The sequence below is a fragment of the Symsagittifera roscoffensis genome, chromosome 3 (genome assembly GCF_963678635.1).
Source record: "Symsagittifera roscoffensis chromosome 3, txSymRosc1.1, whole genome shotgun sequence".
Taxonomy (NCBI): Eukaryota; Metazoa; Xenacoelomorpha; order Acoela; family Convolutidae; genus Symsagittifera; species Symsagittifera roscoffensis.
The window spans coordinates 53,203,145-53,221,551 of NC_087064.1; the positions used below are offsets into that span (position 1 = coordinate 53,203,145).

The window sequence follows — 18,407 nt, forward strand, 5'->3', positions numbered from 1 at the left end:
AGAAGATAAGTTTCCAGTGAAAAGTGTTCTTAAATAGATCAGAAAATTAGTTCACTTCGAAAAGTTTCTGCTATAAATGCCATAAAATAGGTTAAATATAGCACTTGTCTATTTTCTATAGAGCTAGGTTAAATAGACGCAGATTTAGAGGGTTTATCATGAGCCAGTAGTCATTTCTTGTTAGATTTCAGGTCAATGTCTGGTCAATGGTTCTCCTTGACCATGTTTTCCAGGGTCCTTTTACTCATATCAATAGTGACGTCACCACTCTTTTCACACCCTTGTGAGCCAGACACAGACGATGACTCATTCGTGCACCCGGAAGACCAGTATGCCATGCTGGCTCCCGAGTGCTGCCAGTACCTCTCGGGTCTGTCTGAGACACTGAGTGCTTTCGTGGCTTGTACAGTGTGGAATGCCAAACCATTCCGAGTATGCCAAAAGTGCCTGAATGAATATCAGAATGTCACGAAGGCGTCAGACGCTCTTTATGACGTAAGAGGGGCCTTTGATTGGTTTAAATTTATAAGCTAGAATTTAAAGCGCAAAATCATCTTCCTTTTGATATATTTCTTTCTAGAACAAGAGCTTATCTATGGATTTCTTGGCGGTGGTAATCTATCTTTTTTCTAAAGTAAGGCGGCAAAAGTGATCAACAATAAGAGAGACCACAGAGTTGTCACTTTTTTAAATCCTTGTCTAGCCTAAAGTTTCATCTGTTTTTCTGTGAAAAATATGATAAATTAATATGATTAGTGCTTTGGGGAGTTGAGGCATATTAGATGCTTCATGATTTTAAATGTTACGATTAGGACACCACAAACTACAACGGATCGACATGTTCAGACCAGCTTCTTTCGTCAGACAAGGAAGCTGTCATCTACAAAGTATTGACAGACTCTCAGAAGATATGGTCCATCTCTCAGTGTGACAAGTGCTACGACACTTCAACGAAAGGGTCCACCGTGATGTCAAATGACACCCAACACTTTTTTCATTTGACAAAGTTGGTCTTCAACTGCTTCTCGCTTGAAGAAGTAAGTTCTCTCAATAGTATGTCTTCATATGAGGTAATAATTTAAGTCTTTAGCTAGTTTTAACGCAGAATCGTGTTATAACCGAGTTCATTGCCTAGTTTTTTCTAGAATATTTAAAATCTGCCAACTCTATTAGATTAGTCTTAGCTCTGAAAATTACTGTTAAGTTGACCTTCGCACGTTTTCTTGGAAGTTTAAATTATATCGATTCGAATCGAATTTTTTTCTGTGTTATTCAGGCGTATTCTATGGGCAGAAAAAAAATTGATGGATGAGTTGAACCCACCTGATACAAAAAGTTTATTGCTGTCAAGATTTTGCCGTGTAATAGGATATCGTCTGAAAGCTCCTGAAACTCTAGAGCTGAATATGTTGTTAGCACTAATATACTTTTTTAACGTGCTGTGCCTGAATCATAAAAAAGTAAATATTTGCAACCCGAAGGGACTTTTGACTAGCCCTGGGATAATTTGCTTGTTTTTCGAAAGATTGCAGCTGGGAAAATAAATAGGCAATTGTCTAGTTGGTAAGGTTATTAGTTGAAGTTATCTGGGATGAGTTTGGCTGCTTTTAACTGGGCACGGCTTTAAAGTATTGACTGTTTAGCAAGAGGCCGGGAATGTGTGTAAGCAGTGCAAGCAGTTCTACCGCAACCTCAACACCTTCTACGCCTCACTGGGCAAGACTTCCTCCGACATATGCATGGACATAGTCGAATCCGTAAGTGCATTCCTTTTTATTACCTACTGATATGTCAATTGTAATTTGTATCCGTTGAAGTAAATGTTAAAGTAGGACAGAATAAAGTTTTTGTTTGCAATTTGTCAGCTTAAATACTTCAGGTGGTGATTTTTGAAATAAACAAATTGATATAGTTCTGTTGCTATAATTATTTTTCCAATAGTGGCCTCAATTTATGATCCACCTTTTGAAATATGATGATCCGCTTTTAAACTTATCAGAAATAGTTTACGAAATGCAAATTTTTTTCTCCATTAGTTACGTGATATTCACTGGTAAAAATCTTAAATACCATTAATTCACCAGGGAACGTTTTTGAGGGGAAATGAGAGTAAGGTTTGTTTTGGTTGCAGATGAATAATACAAGACAGGCGTGGAGTAGCACCTTCAACTGTCTGGTTCAGTATGAGGACACATTGGCAGTGGCCTTCACCCTCGCCTGCATCTGTCTGCTGCCCATCTTCCTCTACGGGGGCACTGCCATCCTGGAGACCAAGTACCAGAACGAAGTTTTGAAACGTGAGTTCAAGGCTACTTTTTAAAATTCCATTGAGCGCTATTTAAATCGATAAATGATCTTGGAAATCGACCATGACCGGACCTTTGCGTCCCAGACAATGGTATTCCATACAAAACTGTCCAAAAGGCTAAAAACTGGGCAGAAAAAGGTGCCTAAAAAGGTGTCGCGTAAGTTCCAAAATTTATTATCGGTCCCATAAGACCCAAAATAAATAATCAGTCTCATAAGTTTCAAAATAAATAATCAGTCCCTTAAGTCCCAAAACAAGTTTTTTATACATTTTATTGCACAAATCTGCCATAGTGAGCTAACAGTTTTTAATATCACGATTTCCGAGGCTCAGAGAGTTTTTAGCGCCTGCACTTTTTCATTGAAAAGTCGCAATTTTGGGTTTTGTTTAGGCACTGGATGTCCGATACGAATAAGTTCTAGCTGATTGTCGACAATTTTTTCTTGTTGTTTCAAAAATTGGATTGCCAGACACAAACTTGGCGAATTTCGTTGAATTTTTCGATTCCATACACTATTCCAGCCTGCGCAAAAATTTGTAGTCCTTAGTCGTGCTGGCCTATGCATAACATTCCACATTTTTGGGGCAAAAGTCAAAATCCAGGTTTTGTGAAAATATCGAAAGAATTTTGTCATTTCTGGGTACTGCGAAATTTTTTGTTTAACATCAGGTTCCTTAAACAGCTGGATAAACATGGGCAAACTCTGCTCTTCTGGCAAATATGACGAAGCCATAAGCATTCTTACAATTTTTTTCAGCCCAGGGTCTTGAATTTTTAAACCAAGTTCAGTCAAATGCCTAAATATTGAGTAAAATGGAAATAGCATACCTGATCCTCGGTTCTATGCTGATAGAATTAAATCTGATTCCAGTGCTGATATTACCCCCCTTTCATAGTCTGTCATGATTTGCGGGGGCACCCATTTGTGCCCAGTGAGACGATGAATTTTTTTGGAAATCATTTTGAAAATTTTTCGGTACTGGCAAACCGATTTTCCGCTAAGAAGGCCAAAAACTATTGAAAGACAACGTTCTTCATACAGACCGTGTAGCACATACAATTGTTCAAACGGTTGGGGGCACGCCTTAAAAGTTCCATCGGCAAATATGGCCTCTGAGTTGAACAATAATGTCAAGTTTTTATCGGGTGCGAAGATCGTAGCACCGCAATCTACGTCGTTAGCCAGTAAGAACCGCTCTTTTTAAGAGTTAGGCGCCATTTTCCGGTCATAGAAACTTCTGACATATTTGTTGATGTTGGAGGCACTTTTTTGGCCCGAGCTCGATAAAGACTTGATTTAATCGATCCGAAGTCGGGTACGACGGACGTACTCTGCTTGAGGGCATTGTCGTATATATTTCTTAAGAGGTTTGTCGGATCGCGTTTGGTATCTCTCTTAAATTTTTGCCGAAAGTTTTCTATAGATATATATATATATATATATATATCAGTTTTGTCATCGTTATGATTGTGTTCTCCAGGAAATTTTTTGATCTCTTTGAAATTTGTCGATGTAACCATAGGAACCAAAGCATTTCAAGTAAATGGTTTTCGAAGTTTTAGAACTGATATTATTTCGATAATTTTCAAATATTATGATTTTACCTCTTTTGAGAATATTAACTGAATTTGGTTTTCCATTTGATTTTATGATGTGGTTAATTATTCCCATAGGTTCCAATATCCATAGGTTCCAAGATAAAAAATCAGTCGCATAAGTTTCAAAATTTATCTTCTTGAATTCTGATTGGTTGAAATTTGAGCCAACGAATTAATGGATTGATTGTTTACTGTTCAACCAGCATAAACTCGAGCTGCAGAATAGTGACCACCGCAGCCGCGCCAACGTGTTGCGAGCTTGCCACTAAAGGGAAGGACGAAATTAAGAGCCGTTTATCGCCGCGAAGCAGCGACGCGCGCCCACCGGTGACCTTAAACCGAGACTCGGCTAATTAGTCCTTTGACCAATTGAAAAGATTTGGAATTTATGCGATTGCTTATTTATTTTGGAACTTATGGAACTGATTTTTCATTTTGTAACCTATGAATATGAATACGCACCTATGATGTAAATAACCTATATTAATTACATTTGGTAACAATATAAGTTTGACCTTTTTGGTTTATAATGTAAGCTGTACGTCGAGTTTAATGCATACTTAATTATTAAGACAAAAAAAATACGTCCCCAATCGGGAGTCGATCCGACGGCCTACCGCCTTTTGAGCGTATATGCTTCCTCCAAACTAACTCTCCATGTTGGAACTTGTGCGACTGGCTATTTATTTTGGGACTTATGCGACCGATTTTTTATTTTGGGAGCTATGAACATTGGGACTTCACCGCAGACAAAACATCCTGTCATTTGTGGTCCAAAAATGTTAAGCTTCAAATGGTGGTGTTTTTGTCAGCCCATGAAGATATCACTTGGTGGATATGCCTCGGCAATCAAAGATAACCTAAATTTGAATAAAATTACAGGATCAAACTGTGACAGTTTTGTCTCGGACAGAAATGGCTTGGAACATTTCATTTTTTTGGAATATTTTGTCTGGGACACAATTGTCCGTGACACAAACTTCAATGAAACAAATCGATATTAAGACTGAGTCTTTTTATTCAAGTATTTAATGAGACAGCGGGATACCCTCGCTGCTCAATTCTTGAATAAACATTTTCTTTAAGCATACTCAATATATTTGACTAAGTGTCAATTCACGCAGTGAACACACTGATATAGAATGATGATTTTTTTCAGGAAGCCCTAAGATGTGTTCACGCTCAAATATGATTTTGAGCGGGTTGACTTCTGGTTTTTTTAGGTTCAATTGATCTCCTTTAAAAAGAAAGCAAAGTCTACTATCGGACAGCAAAAGTGTAAAGGTCATGAAAAACATGAATGACTTCTAGTTTCAAAATTAACTTATATTTTCTGAATGTAACAACGTTATGAAAAAAAATTTCTGCAAAATTGGTAAGCTGAACAATGTTCAAAGATTTTCAATCAACTTCGGTTTCCTTGTTCTTTTAGTTTTTTCTGTCTGTTGACTATTTTTGTTTGATAAACTACCTCGATTTGTGTTGCTACCCCTGATTCAGTCTCGAAATCAGCGTATTGACATATTATGGTGTTTTATACAATCTGACTATCGTATATTTCGACTTTCGTTAGAAACGCATTATGGCACATCAAAACCCTAACTCACTTACAGCAATTCGTCAACTATTTTCAGATTGTTTTTGCTGTTCGATTAAAACTTGATTGGATTTTATAAAACACTCTGTTGGACTTGAACCGTCCCTAATATTAATCAACTTAGGCAGTACGCAATGGAAAAATTCTTTTCTAACAAAAATTATTTGCCTAATATGGGTTTCGTATAATCGTATTTATTATTAAGAGTAATGAACGCAGTGAGTACTCTTTTATAGGTGTTGATGATTTTTTTCAGGAAAAGCATTAAAGTTTGTTCTCGCTCAATTTTGATTTTTCGCGGTTTTCTGTGCATTTCCATTGATTCACATTATGTCGAAACAGAGTGTGACAGATTAGTTATACTACTGCTGAATGTTTTTTTTTATGAGACGGGTATAATAGTGAGTTTGTAGTAGAGAAATGTTCCTCTAAAATTTGTATTAGTGTAAACGATTAATTCCATGGGCCTAAAGCCAAATGATTCATTTTATGAGCTTCATTTTGTTTCAGCCAAATGATTTTGAGCTTCAGCCAAATGATTCATTTTATTCAAAGCTAAAACGTGTCTCAAGTCATCATCAGTCAATTATGCCTCAAGATAACTTACTATTTGAATTCATGATTCCAGGGAAGAGTAATATGTACGAGGAGATAGGCGGGCACTCTCATGGCTCGTCGGACAACCAAGCCTACTCGCCCTCCTACGAATACATGGACTCGGCCTACTCTGAGGAGAACCCCCACGTGTTACCCGTGAACACAATACCACCTCTGGACCGTCCCGGACCATCTCGTGGTATGCTGGACGACTCCAGTGGGAATACGAGGTCTCTAATTGATATCAACGAACAGTCATCATTAAATCAGACCACTTAGAGATACGATGGCAGTTGGGATTCAGTTATCTATTCCTAATCTATTTTTCTTCTAAATCCGCCCATCTTTTTTTTATTTAGCGCTGAAAGTCTGAATAAGTTTTTTCATTCATCAATTAAAAAACAAAAGTGCGAACTGTGAAAAAAATCAACAGATGTATTTAATAGTTTATTGTATTGAATGGTTGGCGTATTTTCAAGAAGGGAACAAAATATTGCTCCAATATCATAACTTATTCTCTTGTTGAGATAATTTTTCTGCCGTTTATTTTCTGGATTTAAACGTATTTTTTCCGCTGTCATGCGATTTATGTTATTGACTATTGTAGTTACTTAGGTTGAGTACACATGTTAGCTCAAACTTCTTGCAGGTTTTTCATCTGAGTTTATAAAAGAAGAGGTGCTATATTTTCAAATGAAATTTTATACTATCTCCAAATTTATTGTTACCTAAATGCTGTTTTACGAGTCAGAGAGATTGTCCTTTTTCCTTAGGTTTATGAGAATTTAAGTGTTTGCAACGTTTTTGTTGACATCGAATCTTGACAAAAGCACAAAATATTCGCTTGCGTATTGTCAAAGCTATTGATTGCTAAGGCGCAGGTCCAAACTGTTGTGCTGACTTACGGTGAGACAAAAAGTATTCCCACAAGAGGCTTGTTGTAAGGTCTATGAGGTATGCTGCTCCATCAGATAGTCGTGATATTGTTTCGAGAACTAAATTTATAGGAATCATGCGCAAGTGAATTATGTCTTGTGAAAACAACCATCTGTGAAATATCGATTTAGGTTGGGTGCTTTTCGTTCGTTTTCTTCTTCAGGGAAGTTTTCATGCTCAAATTGATATTTTTTGCGGTTTGATTTTTTAAATTTTTGAATTGTTTTCAAGTTACTTCAAACTCAATAGCCAAATTGCGCTTTTCAGTATTTCAAGTGCAAATGACGAGAAGAAAGGTGATTGGCATTTGATTTCAAAAATTGATGTTGTTTTTCAGAATCGCCAGCGGAATAAAATAAATGCATTGATCTACTTTTATCTTATGTTTTCTATTTTTTATTTGAAACTCAGAATTGAAAAATGTCACGACAATAAAAAACATTTAATTCAAAGACGTTTTGCAATTGTATTTTTGTTTTGTTAATAGATTTTTGTCGGGTGTTAAGTGAGAGTTGAATGTAGTTTTTCAGAAAAATTTGATAGCTCTCAATTCATTTTAGTTTGCTGTAAGGAAGGCAATTGCATTCCATTTACAAAATTGGAAGTGGGGCGAAACACGTGAAGGACTTGAAGGTTGAAAAGTGGGTTTCAATTTTTCGTTGCAATTTAAAGATTTTCTATTATTCATTTTGAGTTTCAAAAGTTTCAGACTTCGAGTTTCAATATTTTTTAAGCTGGATTTTGGCGACTCAGCAGACATCTGCCCGAGTTTTTTCGTCTTGGTTAACGCGTTGTAAGTTTTGTGTTGATATTAACTCATTGCCAGAATTTGTTTTGCGATTGTCTTTTCCTGGAAATGAACTTCGCTCAATCAAATGTATAAAGGATTTGTTGTATCTCATTTTTGTTTTAATTTTTTCATACTATTTTTTGACTACATGGCTTCGCGTCTGTGTTGTAAACTTTTAATTAATTTTCGATACTTCCAGATTTGGTCAGAACCCAATTGAATTCTGTTCTTTCGGTTAGCCCGGGTAATATATAGGTCGCTATTTTGTGTCAGAATTACCGGAAGATCTTAATAATAGAAGTGCTGAAAGGTCATGGCACAGATTGTTCTTGCGCTGTGATCAAGTGTCGTTGTTATTGGTGTTATTGCAAGTGTTGTTCATTGTAGTTTCAGAGGGACTCAAAAGTTCATTTTTTCAGAAAATCATTTTTTTCGGCTTCGTAAGTTTTCTTTCGTTTTTAATTTAATATTCATAGGCTTTGCTTGACCTGTTTCTTTAGACTGAACTTTAATCGAGACATAAAAGAATTTGGTAGGCCCGTTTTTTTCAACATTAAAAAAATTTCGATAATGAAAACCACTTTTAAGTTTTTAAGTTTGTGTTGTATCACAGATTGTTCGGCATGGTTACCGCGTTGTAAGTTTTGTTTTGATATTAATTCAACGATTTTTTTGGATTGGCTCAGTGGCCTTATTTCTCATCTTTTATGAGGAAATTGGGTTTTTGTCATGTGTGTTTCAGGAGGGGGAAAGGGCGTTGAAATTTATAATTTGCAGAGCCTTATAGCTCCAAGTTTTTTATTACATTTTTTTTGTTTTCCTCGGGCGTTTACTTAACTGCTGTTGATGTAGTTACCGTTCAATAAATGTTTGTGAATACTAGTTTAACACGGGTGGTTGTGTTGCTGGACGTGTTTTCCTCAAATTAAACTTATTCATGAAAAAAAATTTAATGACAATATTTATTTTTTGAGGTAGTTTTCATTTTAGAGGTGGAAGTGGTTCTCATTTTTTTTCTGCTAGCTTGCATCGTTAAGTTTGTTTGATATCGCAAATGGCGCGAAACTGGGATTTGCTTCTGTCTTGAAATACCTTTTGCCTTTTTTGGCTCGTGTTTGCGAAGAGTAGTTTCGTTTCTGTTTTAAATTTTTCTATTCTGATGACAGAACGGAAGAAAGTCTACTGACGGGCGAGTTCATTACAAATTTAACGAGCTTTCGCTTTAATACTTCGCGGAGAAAAAATGATTCTACAAAGTTATCACCCGATTTGCTTTAGTGTCTTGTTTTCCAATCTATGGAAAAGACAGAATTGAAACAGAACGAATGTGAGTGGAAGATAAATTCTTCTTTATAAGGGCATTCAAGTTTGAATGCCTAGAGAATCTCCCTGCACTTTTGAGGCATCAAAGGCCATCCTGTTAAAGCGAATCGCTGAGAGAAAGAAGGGAATGACCATCAAGTATTTCAGCTGGGTCAGTGGCGCGCAGCGTATTTGTTTTGGAATTTGACGTCAGCTGATCAATTGGAATCCCGATCAAATACCTATTTTTTCTTGCTTTTTTACTGGTAGTTCAATTTTGTCGAAGAAATCAAAAAAATTTTTTTGTAATAATTGTAACGGTTTGTGGTAATGTAAGGTGACCGCGGTTGGAATATTCTGTGTTAAGTCCGCAGGCACAATCTTACTTGTTTATTTAAAATTTTGATCAAATTATTTAGTTTTGATGGGAAACAAGACGAAAAATTTACATTTTTTCAGTTTGAGAATGAAACTGAGCAGTAGAAATAAATCTAAGGGAGCCCAGTTGCCACAGACAGTGCATAACAGTAGTGGTGGTACTTTTCCGGCAGGCCCAACTCCCATGCAGACCAACTACGATACTTCGTCATCAGGTATGAAGATTGTTCAATAATAGGTGCTCTTTGCACTTACTAAACGTCAACGAACTTAGTGAAGATACTGCTGATATGCTTCGAGAATACCATTTTCTCTTTTTTGAGGAAGTTTTAAAAACTGTTCACGCTGAAATTTGATTTTTGGTGGTTTGACTTGATTTTTCCCCAGTTCAGCGCATTTCCTTTCTGCTGAACTTTTTAAAAGGAAGGCAAGTTTCACTATCGAACTGCAAAAATATAGGTCAAGAAATTCGGAAGACAAACAAAAATTACCTATAGATCGAGTTTCCTCAAATTGGGTCAGTTTTATCAAAAAAAAATCAACCATAAGTTGTTCTTGAAGTTTCGGCTCTTTTTCAGTTCCCCCCTACCAAATTCAAATTTGAAAAGCTTATTTAACGTTGTCATAATGCAATGAAATTTGGCGTGGTGAACAAATCGACAACTGTGAACAGATTTGTTCTTCATACTTCACAGTATAACATCACGCTTTTAGCCGTAATAACACGTAGAACAAACATAAAACTCGGTATTTTGAAAGGGGGGAACTGGAAAAGAGCCGAAGTTTCGAACATCTTTAAGGGCGTTTATTTTTTTTAAATTTGAAAGCGAGTTGTTTTTCTTGGGCTCGTTGACACTTTTCCAAGGTTATAAAAAACATGTCAATAACAGTTTTTGGTTGGAAGTTACTGCGAAAAAATACGTTTTTTCGGCCTGCGTTACCTTTTACAAAAATTTCCTTTTCGATGATGAAAACAGGTTATATAAAAATGCAGGAATTTGGTTTCTTTTAATTTTTTTTGAGTTGCTTTGAAAAAATTACTAAGTAATATACCGATTACCCAAAAAAATGGTAACAATCGAAAGACTGCGCACTCCCCTGTATGCATAACTATTCACCTAGTCTCTTTTTTTGCCTTAATCTATTTTCTACAATCTTCGAAAAAGTCAGTGGGGGTAATACTTGACCCATAATTTTTGCATATTCTCGAAAACTAAACTACAAAATTTGAGATTTTGGGTTCAATTAACAGAACAGATTATAGGAAGCAATCATGCATGAGCGACTCGCCAAAATTTTTCTTCACAAAAATTTATGGTACTCGAGAAACTTTTTGACCATTTTTTTGAAACTTTTTGACTTTTCTCGAAATCTTTCCTCCGAAATATGAGACTTTGGGTGCAATCTAATGAACAAAATGCGAGAATTTTTCTCACCGAAGCAGAGGTTTTTAATTCTTGCTAGAAAAAAAGTTACTTCCTTGGGAAACTTCTGAAATGTTCTCTGCTTTTTGCTATTTTCGTTTTTTTTTTCAAGTTCTCGAAAACTACCCTGCAAAATCTGAGATATAGAGTTCAATCGAAAAACAATGCATGGGAATCGTCCTTCCATAAGTTGCTCCGGGGTTACGGGTTAAATCGAAAAAAACAGGTTGTGGGAATATTCCCTGCAGTAGCAGCCACGCCTTAATTTTTGTAGGGATTTATCAACTTCGGAAAAACCAAAATTCTGAGTTTCATGGTTCAATTGAAAGAACATGGTGCAAAACTCTTCTCTGCATAAATGGTTACAATCCTGTTTTTTGTAGAAAAGGCTAGGGAAAAATCGATTGTTCGAATTTTTTTTACATTTAAGGATGTTTTCCATTTTTCTTCAAAATTACCTTGCCAAATTTGATATTGAACTGGATTGAATATTTGATTTGGTTAAGTCCAAATTTTGAAAGTTACACATTTCATCTCTCATCAGTACAATTTCTCAAAATATCAAACTGGTATCTCCAGCTTTAGCTGTGTCCCCAATGTATATTGGCGTCGAAAGCACTTTGAGAGTTGGATACCAAAAATGGATGTCGCAAAAAAGAGTGAAAGGATACCCTGGGGGTGTGGGTGAGTTCGGTACTTCTCACCTTAAAGCTCCCCTGGTTGGTGATGGTAACTTGGTGCTTCTTTACTGATTGTGGCGATACTTATCTGTAAAATGATCGCTCCATGCAGCTTTCTGCGTATTCACACTAGCGAACTTTAGTGAGCGGTAATATTATACTAGAACTATTTTTTTCTAACCTAAGTCGCAAATATTGGTGCCACTTTTGAGGCACCTTTACGGCTTTTTGAAGGCTTGTGCTTTGACATTCGAATAGTTATTAGTTAACACACTTGGTGATACATTGTAAATTCATCGAATGAACCGGAAAAAGCTCTTTGTTTCAAATAATATAACAATAATAAAAACTCGATTTCAGAAATTTTCCGAATAAATCTGATTTTTTGTGGTATTATCGCTAGTGTTTGCGAAGCGAAGCTTTGTCTCTGTATTATATTATAAGTAATAATTGTCCGATTTTTGGTTATCTCTAACTCATATGGTATAATTATCTTTTTGTTCCAACCTGTGAGCGAACAAGTTTAATATCGAGTAAATTTTCATTCAAAACTGAACTCTTACAAAACTTCACATTATGAGTAAGATATGCTGATAGTTCTTTTCTGTGTGCTATTCAGATTCGATAAAAGATTAAATTTTCTTGACAATAATATAATAGGTTTGTTTTCAAAATATATGATTAATGTTTTCTTTTATTAGGTTATAATTCCTCATTCGATCCAACGAGCCAGCACAGTTTTCAGCCTACACCAATTTTCAACAGCCCGCATTCTATAAATCAGCCTTCACAGCCGAACCCACAAATGAATTTCCAGTCTCCGTTCATGACGCCAACCACGCCAGCAGCCGACCCTCAAATGCAAGCCAATAATGCTTACAACCCGAACGGTGGACCAAACCAGCAGTTTATGAACCCAGTTGACCTGATGAACAACCCAGCTGTGGCTCAATTTGCAATGCAATATGGACACAATTTGGCGGATTCAGGAAGAGCAGTTTTGAATGAGAGAGTGGAGCGGTTTCTATCAATCACAAAGCTGAAGCATTACTTCGCAGTAGACACGAATTACGTGGTGAAGAAACTGAAGATATTGACGTTTCCGTTCCTGCACCAAGTAAGCAATACATGAATGGATAAGATAGTTTTGAGATTTATGTTTAAGCTGCAAGTGCTCTTAAAGTATGGCGGGAACGTATTTTTAGATTAGATGGCCTCGAAATAAATTTTTTAAGCTGTGAAAACGAAAGAGATGTTGTTTACGCTCTGGGTAATATTAATCACTGCTATGGCCAAAAATTAAATTAACAGCTGCTGCCTTAACTTTTACCTTAAATTCAAAAATTTTAGCGAATTCTATCACCTGGTAGCGGGAATGTTAAAAAAATTTGTTGGCGTTCTGTTATTTTGAGCAAACTTGTTTTTGAAAATAATGTAATTTTATTATTTTGAACTAAATGTTGTTTTTGATTTGTTTTTACAGGACTGGCAAGTGACTTTTAATCAGGACGACCCGGTGGCACCCCAGTTCGATGTGAATGTGCCTGACCTCTACATCCCCTCCATGGCTTTCGTCACATACATTCTACTCGCAGGAGTCTGCCTCGGAATCAAAAACACGTAGCACTATATCATATTATGAGCAAAATTTCTTTTCATTTTTTCAGGGGCATTCAAGAATGCTGAAAACAAAGTGTTCCAAAGTGCCAAAAATTGAAGCTTTATATATTTATAAAAGCTGCACTTGCTTCGAATAAAATTTTCGGTCAGGATAGAAAGGCCCTCATTAGTATTGCCGAAAATTTATTGTCGAGCTGGCACCGTCGCTGGACAATCGAGGATCCAATGTTCGAAAGTTTCGTAATCTTGATGGCATGTTTGTCACTTTAGATCGATAGTGGAATCCATCAGGTTTATGTACGCTGCAATTTTCAAACTGTTGCCCGATCGCAATCTCGCGAACACAGCGGCGTCTTTACGGTTCCTAACAGTTGTTTGTGTAGACTGTAGCTGTCCGTGAATGTCTAAGAGGTTCATCGGTGATCTTTCGCTGGTTGACTGCTTTTGATGGAGATTGGTTGCAATATTTTTTCCAGTCATGTTTTTTCGTTCGCAAGTTGGCCAGCGAGCTCGTTGCCAGGGATATCCATATGCCCAGCAAATTCACCAGATATCGGCATGGTTATCCAAACCGTCTGGTTTGCTGCAATTCATGGTGTTATAAGTGCTGTTGTTCTTGAGGATTTGTGTGCTGCTCCAGACAACTCAAAGCTGACCTCAACACTTCTTTCTCTTCGTACAAGGAAGTGAATTTTCCGCCCTTTGAATTCTTGGGCTCCAAATCCGTTATTCACCACCACCACCATGCCGACACCGCCAATCCTGGTCGCACCGGAGGCTGAGCCGCCCGTGCAGTTGACTCAATAGGCTCCGCTTTTTTTGATGATCTCAGCGGCGACTTCTTTCGCGTTATTGTTTCTATTGTCCTGCCAGTTTTGTGCGCACTATCAATCACCTGGTGTTCGTCAGCCATGGTTTTTTTGAAGGCTCTTGCAGGGGTTCGCTGGGAGATAAAACTGCAGGCAGTGTGTCTTCAACGCGGTTGCCGTGTTCTTCAGTTCTCCTACAGAGCTTGTCTCTGGTTGCAGCATAAGGCGTCTAGGATGGTTGCGTGGGCATTTGTAAGGCTTCTCCCGTGTCGTCACGACACAGCTCTAGACTCCTCTCTCAAGGCGAATGGCTTCCACTGGTGATGAGGAGTTTTAACCGGCGATACGTCTGAGGGTACGGTTCTGGGTTGCTAGGCAGGAGCTGCATAATCAAAAACGCTGCGTTAGATTGCCAAGTACACTGCGGATGAGACATTTCTTCCATCAGCACTCCATTTTGGCGATGCAGGCGAGCAGCTTCTCCACGTTCACGTCATCGTAGTCTCGTTCATTATCAGTGTTGAAGTCCACTTGGAGTCGCTGGAAGTTAACGAGAATAAAAATGACCACACTCTCATCGCTGAGTATCATCTTTAGATTGTCTGCAAAGATCTTTTTGAAGGATAATATCTGCAAATATTTGTTTGCAAAGATCTAAATGCTATGGATAATATATAGGCCATCCATATCGAGTGCTTGAGACGGTTTGCTATCCACAATGGATTGTTTAGTCTGTTGTGGGGGGAAAGAAGGGTTACTTGATAGAAGCAGTTTGACTATTTTGAGTCTCGTATGAATTAGCTTGTCTGAAGTGTGGGTCTAATTGTTGGTGTGCTGTTTGTTGAAAGCCTTAGCTTAATCTAGTAGGGTAATCTTGGTCTTTGAGGCGATTTGTATTGGGTGCTTGCTAATCACAGGCCTGGATCCCTGTAAGAAGCGTATCTTTTTACAGAATTTTCTGGCGCGAGTACTAGTCACAGGCCTGCAAGAATTGAAGCCATATGTTTTTTTTTGCCTTACGCTGTCTGGTTAATAATTTTTCTATTTACCTGGGATATTTGATTGCGGACGAAAAGGTAGCTGAAATGACGGCTTTGACCTGAGAGTCAATGCTTTCTCAGAGACAGGGTGGTTGAAGCGTGCAGCGGAATTATGGTGCCAGGCTGCCCTAATTACTAGGTGCCGGAGACATTCTCGCCTGCGGTGAAAGTAAAAGATGGCGCTATTTTAAAGTTCTTACTCAAAGTTCTTGGTTAAGCTTTTCCAGTCGGCTTTAAGCAAAATTATGTATGTCATGTTTGGAGTACAAAATAGCTGTTCCTTGACCGGAGTTTCAATGAGATAGGAAGGCGACCAGTTCCTATGGATATAATCGCGGACCAGAATCCAGAGAGTAAAAGTGATTATTCCGCCAGTGAAATGTCGGGAGAGGATTGTTGAGTTTCATTGTTCAAAGGTAATTTCTGGTTTAGATTTCGTCGTATAGTTGCTCAAAATTGGATTGTGTAATTTCATAACTGAAAACTTTACCATGTTGGAGTCGGCATGCCAATTTAAAAGTGCGTCAACATGCTCCAGGAGATGAACTGGGGTTGTGGAGTAACTAGGGGACGACTATATCTGGGAGGGATGCCAAAGTCACATATAGGGAGTTAAGACGAGATAAACAGAGTTTATAACTGAAATACACACTGCCTCCATTGTTACATAACAAGTATTGTTCCAGTTTTTATATGGTAGGGATTTATGAACTGCAAAGAGTAAATCACCACTTCTTCAACTCCACTCTTTATCACCACTCTTTACAGGTAATAGAATTTAGTGGGCCAAGTAGAGGTTTCCGTCTTTGTTTCCTTAGATTACTTTCTTAGAGGAGCGCGATATGGATTTGTTTTCGGCCAAAAACGCAGCAATTTTGGATGTGAAGAGTGCTCTTTGGAAAGCAAATTCTCGGTGGTGATTGCTTAAAAAGTTAAGGCCAGTAAATTTAAAATGTATCCAGCCACATACGTGGCCATAAACGCTAGCATGGGATCGCTCGATGATTAAGGCACAATGGACCATTTATGTGGACCTTGGCTGCGGTTTATGTCGGAGCGGAGTAGTAGTATAAGGATAAACAGAGGGAGGAGATTGGCTGGCTTCAGACGCTCTCTGATCAAAAACCTGAAAAATTCTGAGCTTGACGCCTTTTGCATCCTGGGGATTCAGGAGTCTGATCCACCACGTAAAAGCGGTGTCATTTGGATCCTGAAGCGGGCTAAGATTTCTTTTTTGAGACAGTCTTCTTCTCGTCAGAGACCTAAACATCTAGTGTTTTTTTTTTGCTTTGGCCTTTAAACTAGTCATTTTGTAAATAATTTTTGGCGCTCTTGAGCACTTTTTTTCTAGCTTTTTTGCACTGAACTATTTTTTTTCGTCATGTTATTTCAAATTGGAAAAAAATATGCAACCGTCAAAGTTTAATCACCTTTTGTTATGTGATATATCAGTAAATTGAGCCACGTTTTTTCCGAAACACTTTTGGCTAAATTAACCGGGTCAAAGAAGAGAAAAATTCAAAATTCGTCGAGAAGATTTTTAATCAAAGCAATATTGTTAGTGTTAGGAAATAGTTTCTACGGCTGTTTTTTAGCTTCACTCCAGAGGACCTGGGTATTCTGGGCAGCAGTGCAATGGCGTGGTATATGTTGGAGCTGTTCCTCATCTACGCTCTTACCTTCGTCCTCAACATCAGCACCTCTTTCAGGTACAAACAGCTATTCCAATGAAGAAATTATTCTGCAGTGATTGCAAAAGGGTTAAAATTTTAAGAACAACAACCTTTTTTAGGTCCTTCATCGACGTGCTTTCCTTCTGTGGATACAAGTTCTACGCCATGCTTATTCTGCTGCTGGCCAGTATGGTGGGAGGCAGTATGGCCTACTACATCGCATGGGCCTACACCAGTGTGGCTTCAGTTTACTTCCTGGCAAGTTTTTGTTTGTCCGATTTTCCTGTTTTTTTTATCGGTCCACATCTATTATGAGGTGGTTGCATAATTTGTTGTCTTGATTTTTTAAGAGAAATTTGAAAATGTTCATGCCATTTTAAAATTTCCATTTCTTTTTTCGAACTGAGAAAACTGCTCTTAATATGTTTGTTTTAAGCTGAGTAATAAAACTTTTTGCTCTATTGAATGCCTCTCTCGCTCTAATTGGACTAGAAATATATTTTTAAACCGGGTTTCTTGATACTGAGGTCACTTTTGGAAATTTTTCGCTTTCGATCGAGTCGCGATTGAATTCGATTCTATTTGATTTTTATCTGTGTTATCCGATTTAGTGTGGAAAAAAATAAAAAATACAACTCACCTGAAGACAATGTTCTTTGCCACACACCTGAAGACAAAATTCCAAGCATTTAATGCCATGTATACGAAATTTGTCGACTTTTTTCATGCCGATCAAAATGATTTTCCGACCTCTTCCAAAGCACTAAAAAGACCCTGGGTCAAATTTTCTGCGCCGTTAGCAAAATTCTGAAAAAACAGGCTGAAAATAGCGTTTTTTGGCACTTTTTGGAAAGTTTGTACCAAAAAATTGCCTTTTTTCGGCGCGCGCTCACCCCTAAAGTTTAGTATATATTGGCGCCTTTAGAAAAATTTTAAGGTCCGTCAGCCAAAAATGGATATCCCAAAATAGAACAAAGGGCGATCCTTTGAGTCGACAGGGGGTCGAGTCCTTGAGGGAAGAAGGCGTCCCCCCCCCCCCCCCTAAATCCGCCCGTCCCTGTAGACTAAATTGCGATTGCGCTTGTGTCCAAGTATCCTATCTGGTGAACTCAAAATGAGACAAGTTGTTTTTCTAAGATCAAGACCATCCGGCTGTGTATCCTGTCGAATGTGTCCAGAGACAGTTTTGTGCAGGAGAGTGCTGGCCAGAAGAGGAAGTGGTACTTCTTGCTCTACTTCGCCACCACCCAGCCACTCCTAACATACTGGCTTACAGCACACGTTGCAGTGTCATGAGAAAAGGAGGAGAGATTCAGAAGTGTAGAAATGGTGCCACGCAATCAGCAGATAAACTTGAAGCAGAATTTTTTGTTTGAAACAACTTATAAACTGTTTTCGTATTTTAAAACTTTGATAGAATGAAACTCTAATAAGTAGTCCAACCTTTTTTTTATAAATGTGTTAAATTTGGCCATCTCTCGGGTCTTTGAGTGCAGTTTTCTTTACCATTCTGCTTCAATTTTATCTGCTTTTTGTACTGGATTGAGAATGACTCTCTCGATAACTAGTGAGTCAAATGATGATGAACTATAGTTGAAGTTTTTATTGGTGCAAGTTTGTTGTTTAATGGTAGTAGTATATGAAGTACATTGA

At 37.7% G+C, this 18,407-nt stretch overlaps 2 protein-coding genes across 2 annotated transcripts; both read left to right on the forward strand.

The window, feature by feature from the left end:
• Positions 1 to 187: 187 nt before the first annotated feature.
• Positions 188 to 6,828, forward strand: LOC134842351 (osteopetrosis-associated transmembrane protein 1-like). Its single transcript, XM_063858639.1, has 5 exons — positions 188 to 495; positions 813 to 1,037; positions 1,644 to 1,757; positions 2,132 to 2,297; positions 6,134 to 6,828. Exons 1-5 carry the CDS (start codon positions 196 to 198, stop codon positions 6,379 to 6,381), a joined length of 1,053 nt encoding a protein of 350 aa, XP_063714709.1. The 5' UTR covers positions 188 to 195; the 3' UTR covers positions 6,382 to 6,828.
• Positions 6,829 to 9,593: 2,765 nt separating this feature from the next.
• LOC134841461 (protein YIF1B-B-like) lies at positions 9,594 to 18,175 on the forward strand. Its single transcript, XM_063857469.1, has 6 exons — positions 9,594 to 9,723; positions 12,314 to 12,729; positions 13,096 to 13,232; positions 16,677 to 16,790; positions 16,874 to 17,012; positions 17,892 to 18,175. The coding sequence occupies exons 1-6, from the start codon at positions 9,597 to 9,599 to the stop codon at positions 18,048 to 18,050; spliced, it is 1,092 nt and encodes a 363-aa protein (XP_063713539.1). The 5' UTR covers positions 9,594 to 9,596; the 3' UTR covers positions 18,051 to 18,175.
• Positions 18,176 to 18,407: the final 232 nt, after the last annotated feature.

Bases quoted from the DNA above. Each gene is read 5' to 3' on its own strand.
- LOC134842351 (XM_063858639.1), top strand. From the start codon at position 196: ATGTCTGGTCAATGGTTCTCCTTGACCATGTTTTCCAGGGTCCTTTTA. The intron at 496-812 runs GTAAGAGGGGCC...TGTTACGATTAG, and splicing joins CGTCAGACGCTCTTTATGAC to GACACCACAAACTACAACGG. The intron at 2,298-6,133 runs GTGAGTTCAAGG...TCATGATTCCAG, and splicing joins CCAGAACGAAGTTTTGAAAC to GGAAGAGTAATATGTACGAG.
- LOC134841461 (XM_063857469.1), top strand. From the start codon at position 9,597: ATGAAACTGAGCAGTAGAAATAAATCTAAGGGAGCCCAGTTGCCACAG. The intron at 13,233-16,676 runs GTAGCACTATAT...GCTGTTTTTTAG, and splicing joins TGCCTCGGAATCAAAAACAC to CTTCACTCCAGAGGACCTGG. The intron at 16,791-16,873 runs GTACAAACAGCT...AACCTTTTTTAG, and splicing joins AACATCAGCACCTCTTTCAG to GTCCTTCATCGACGTGCTTT.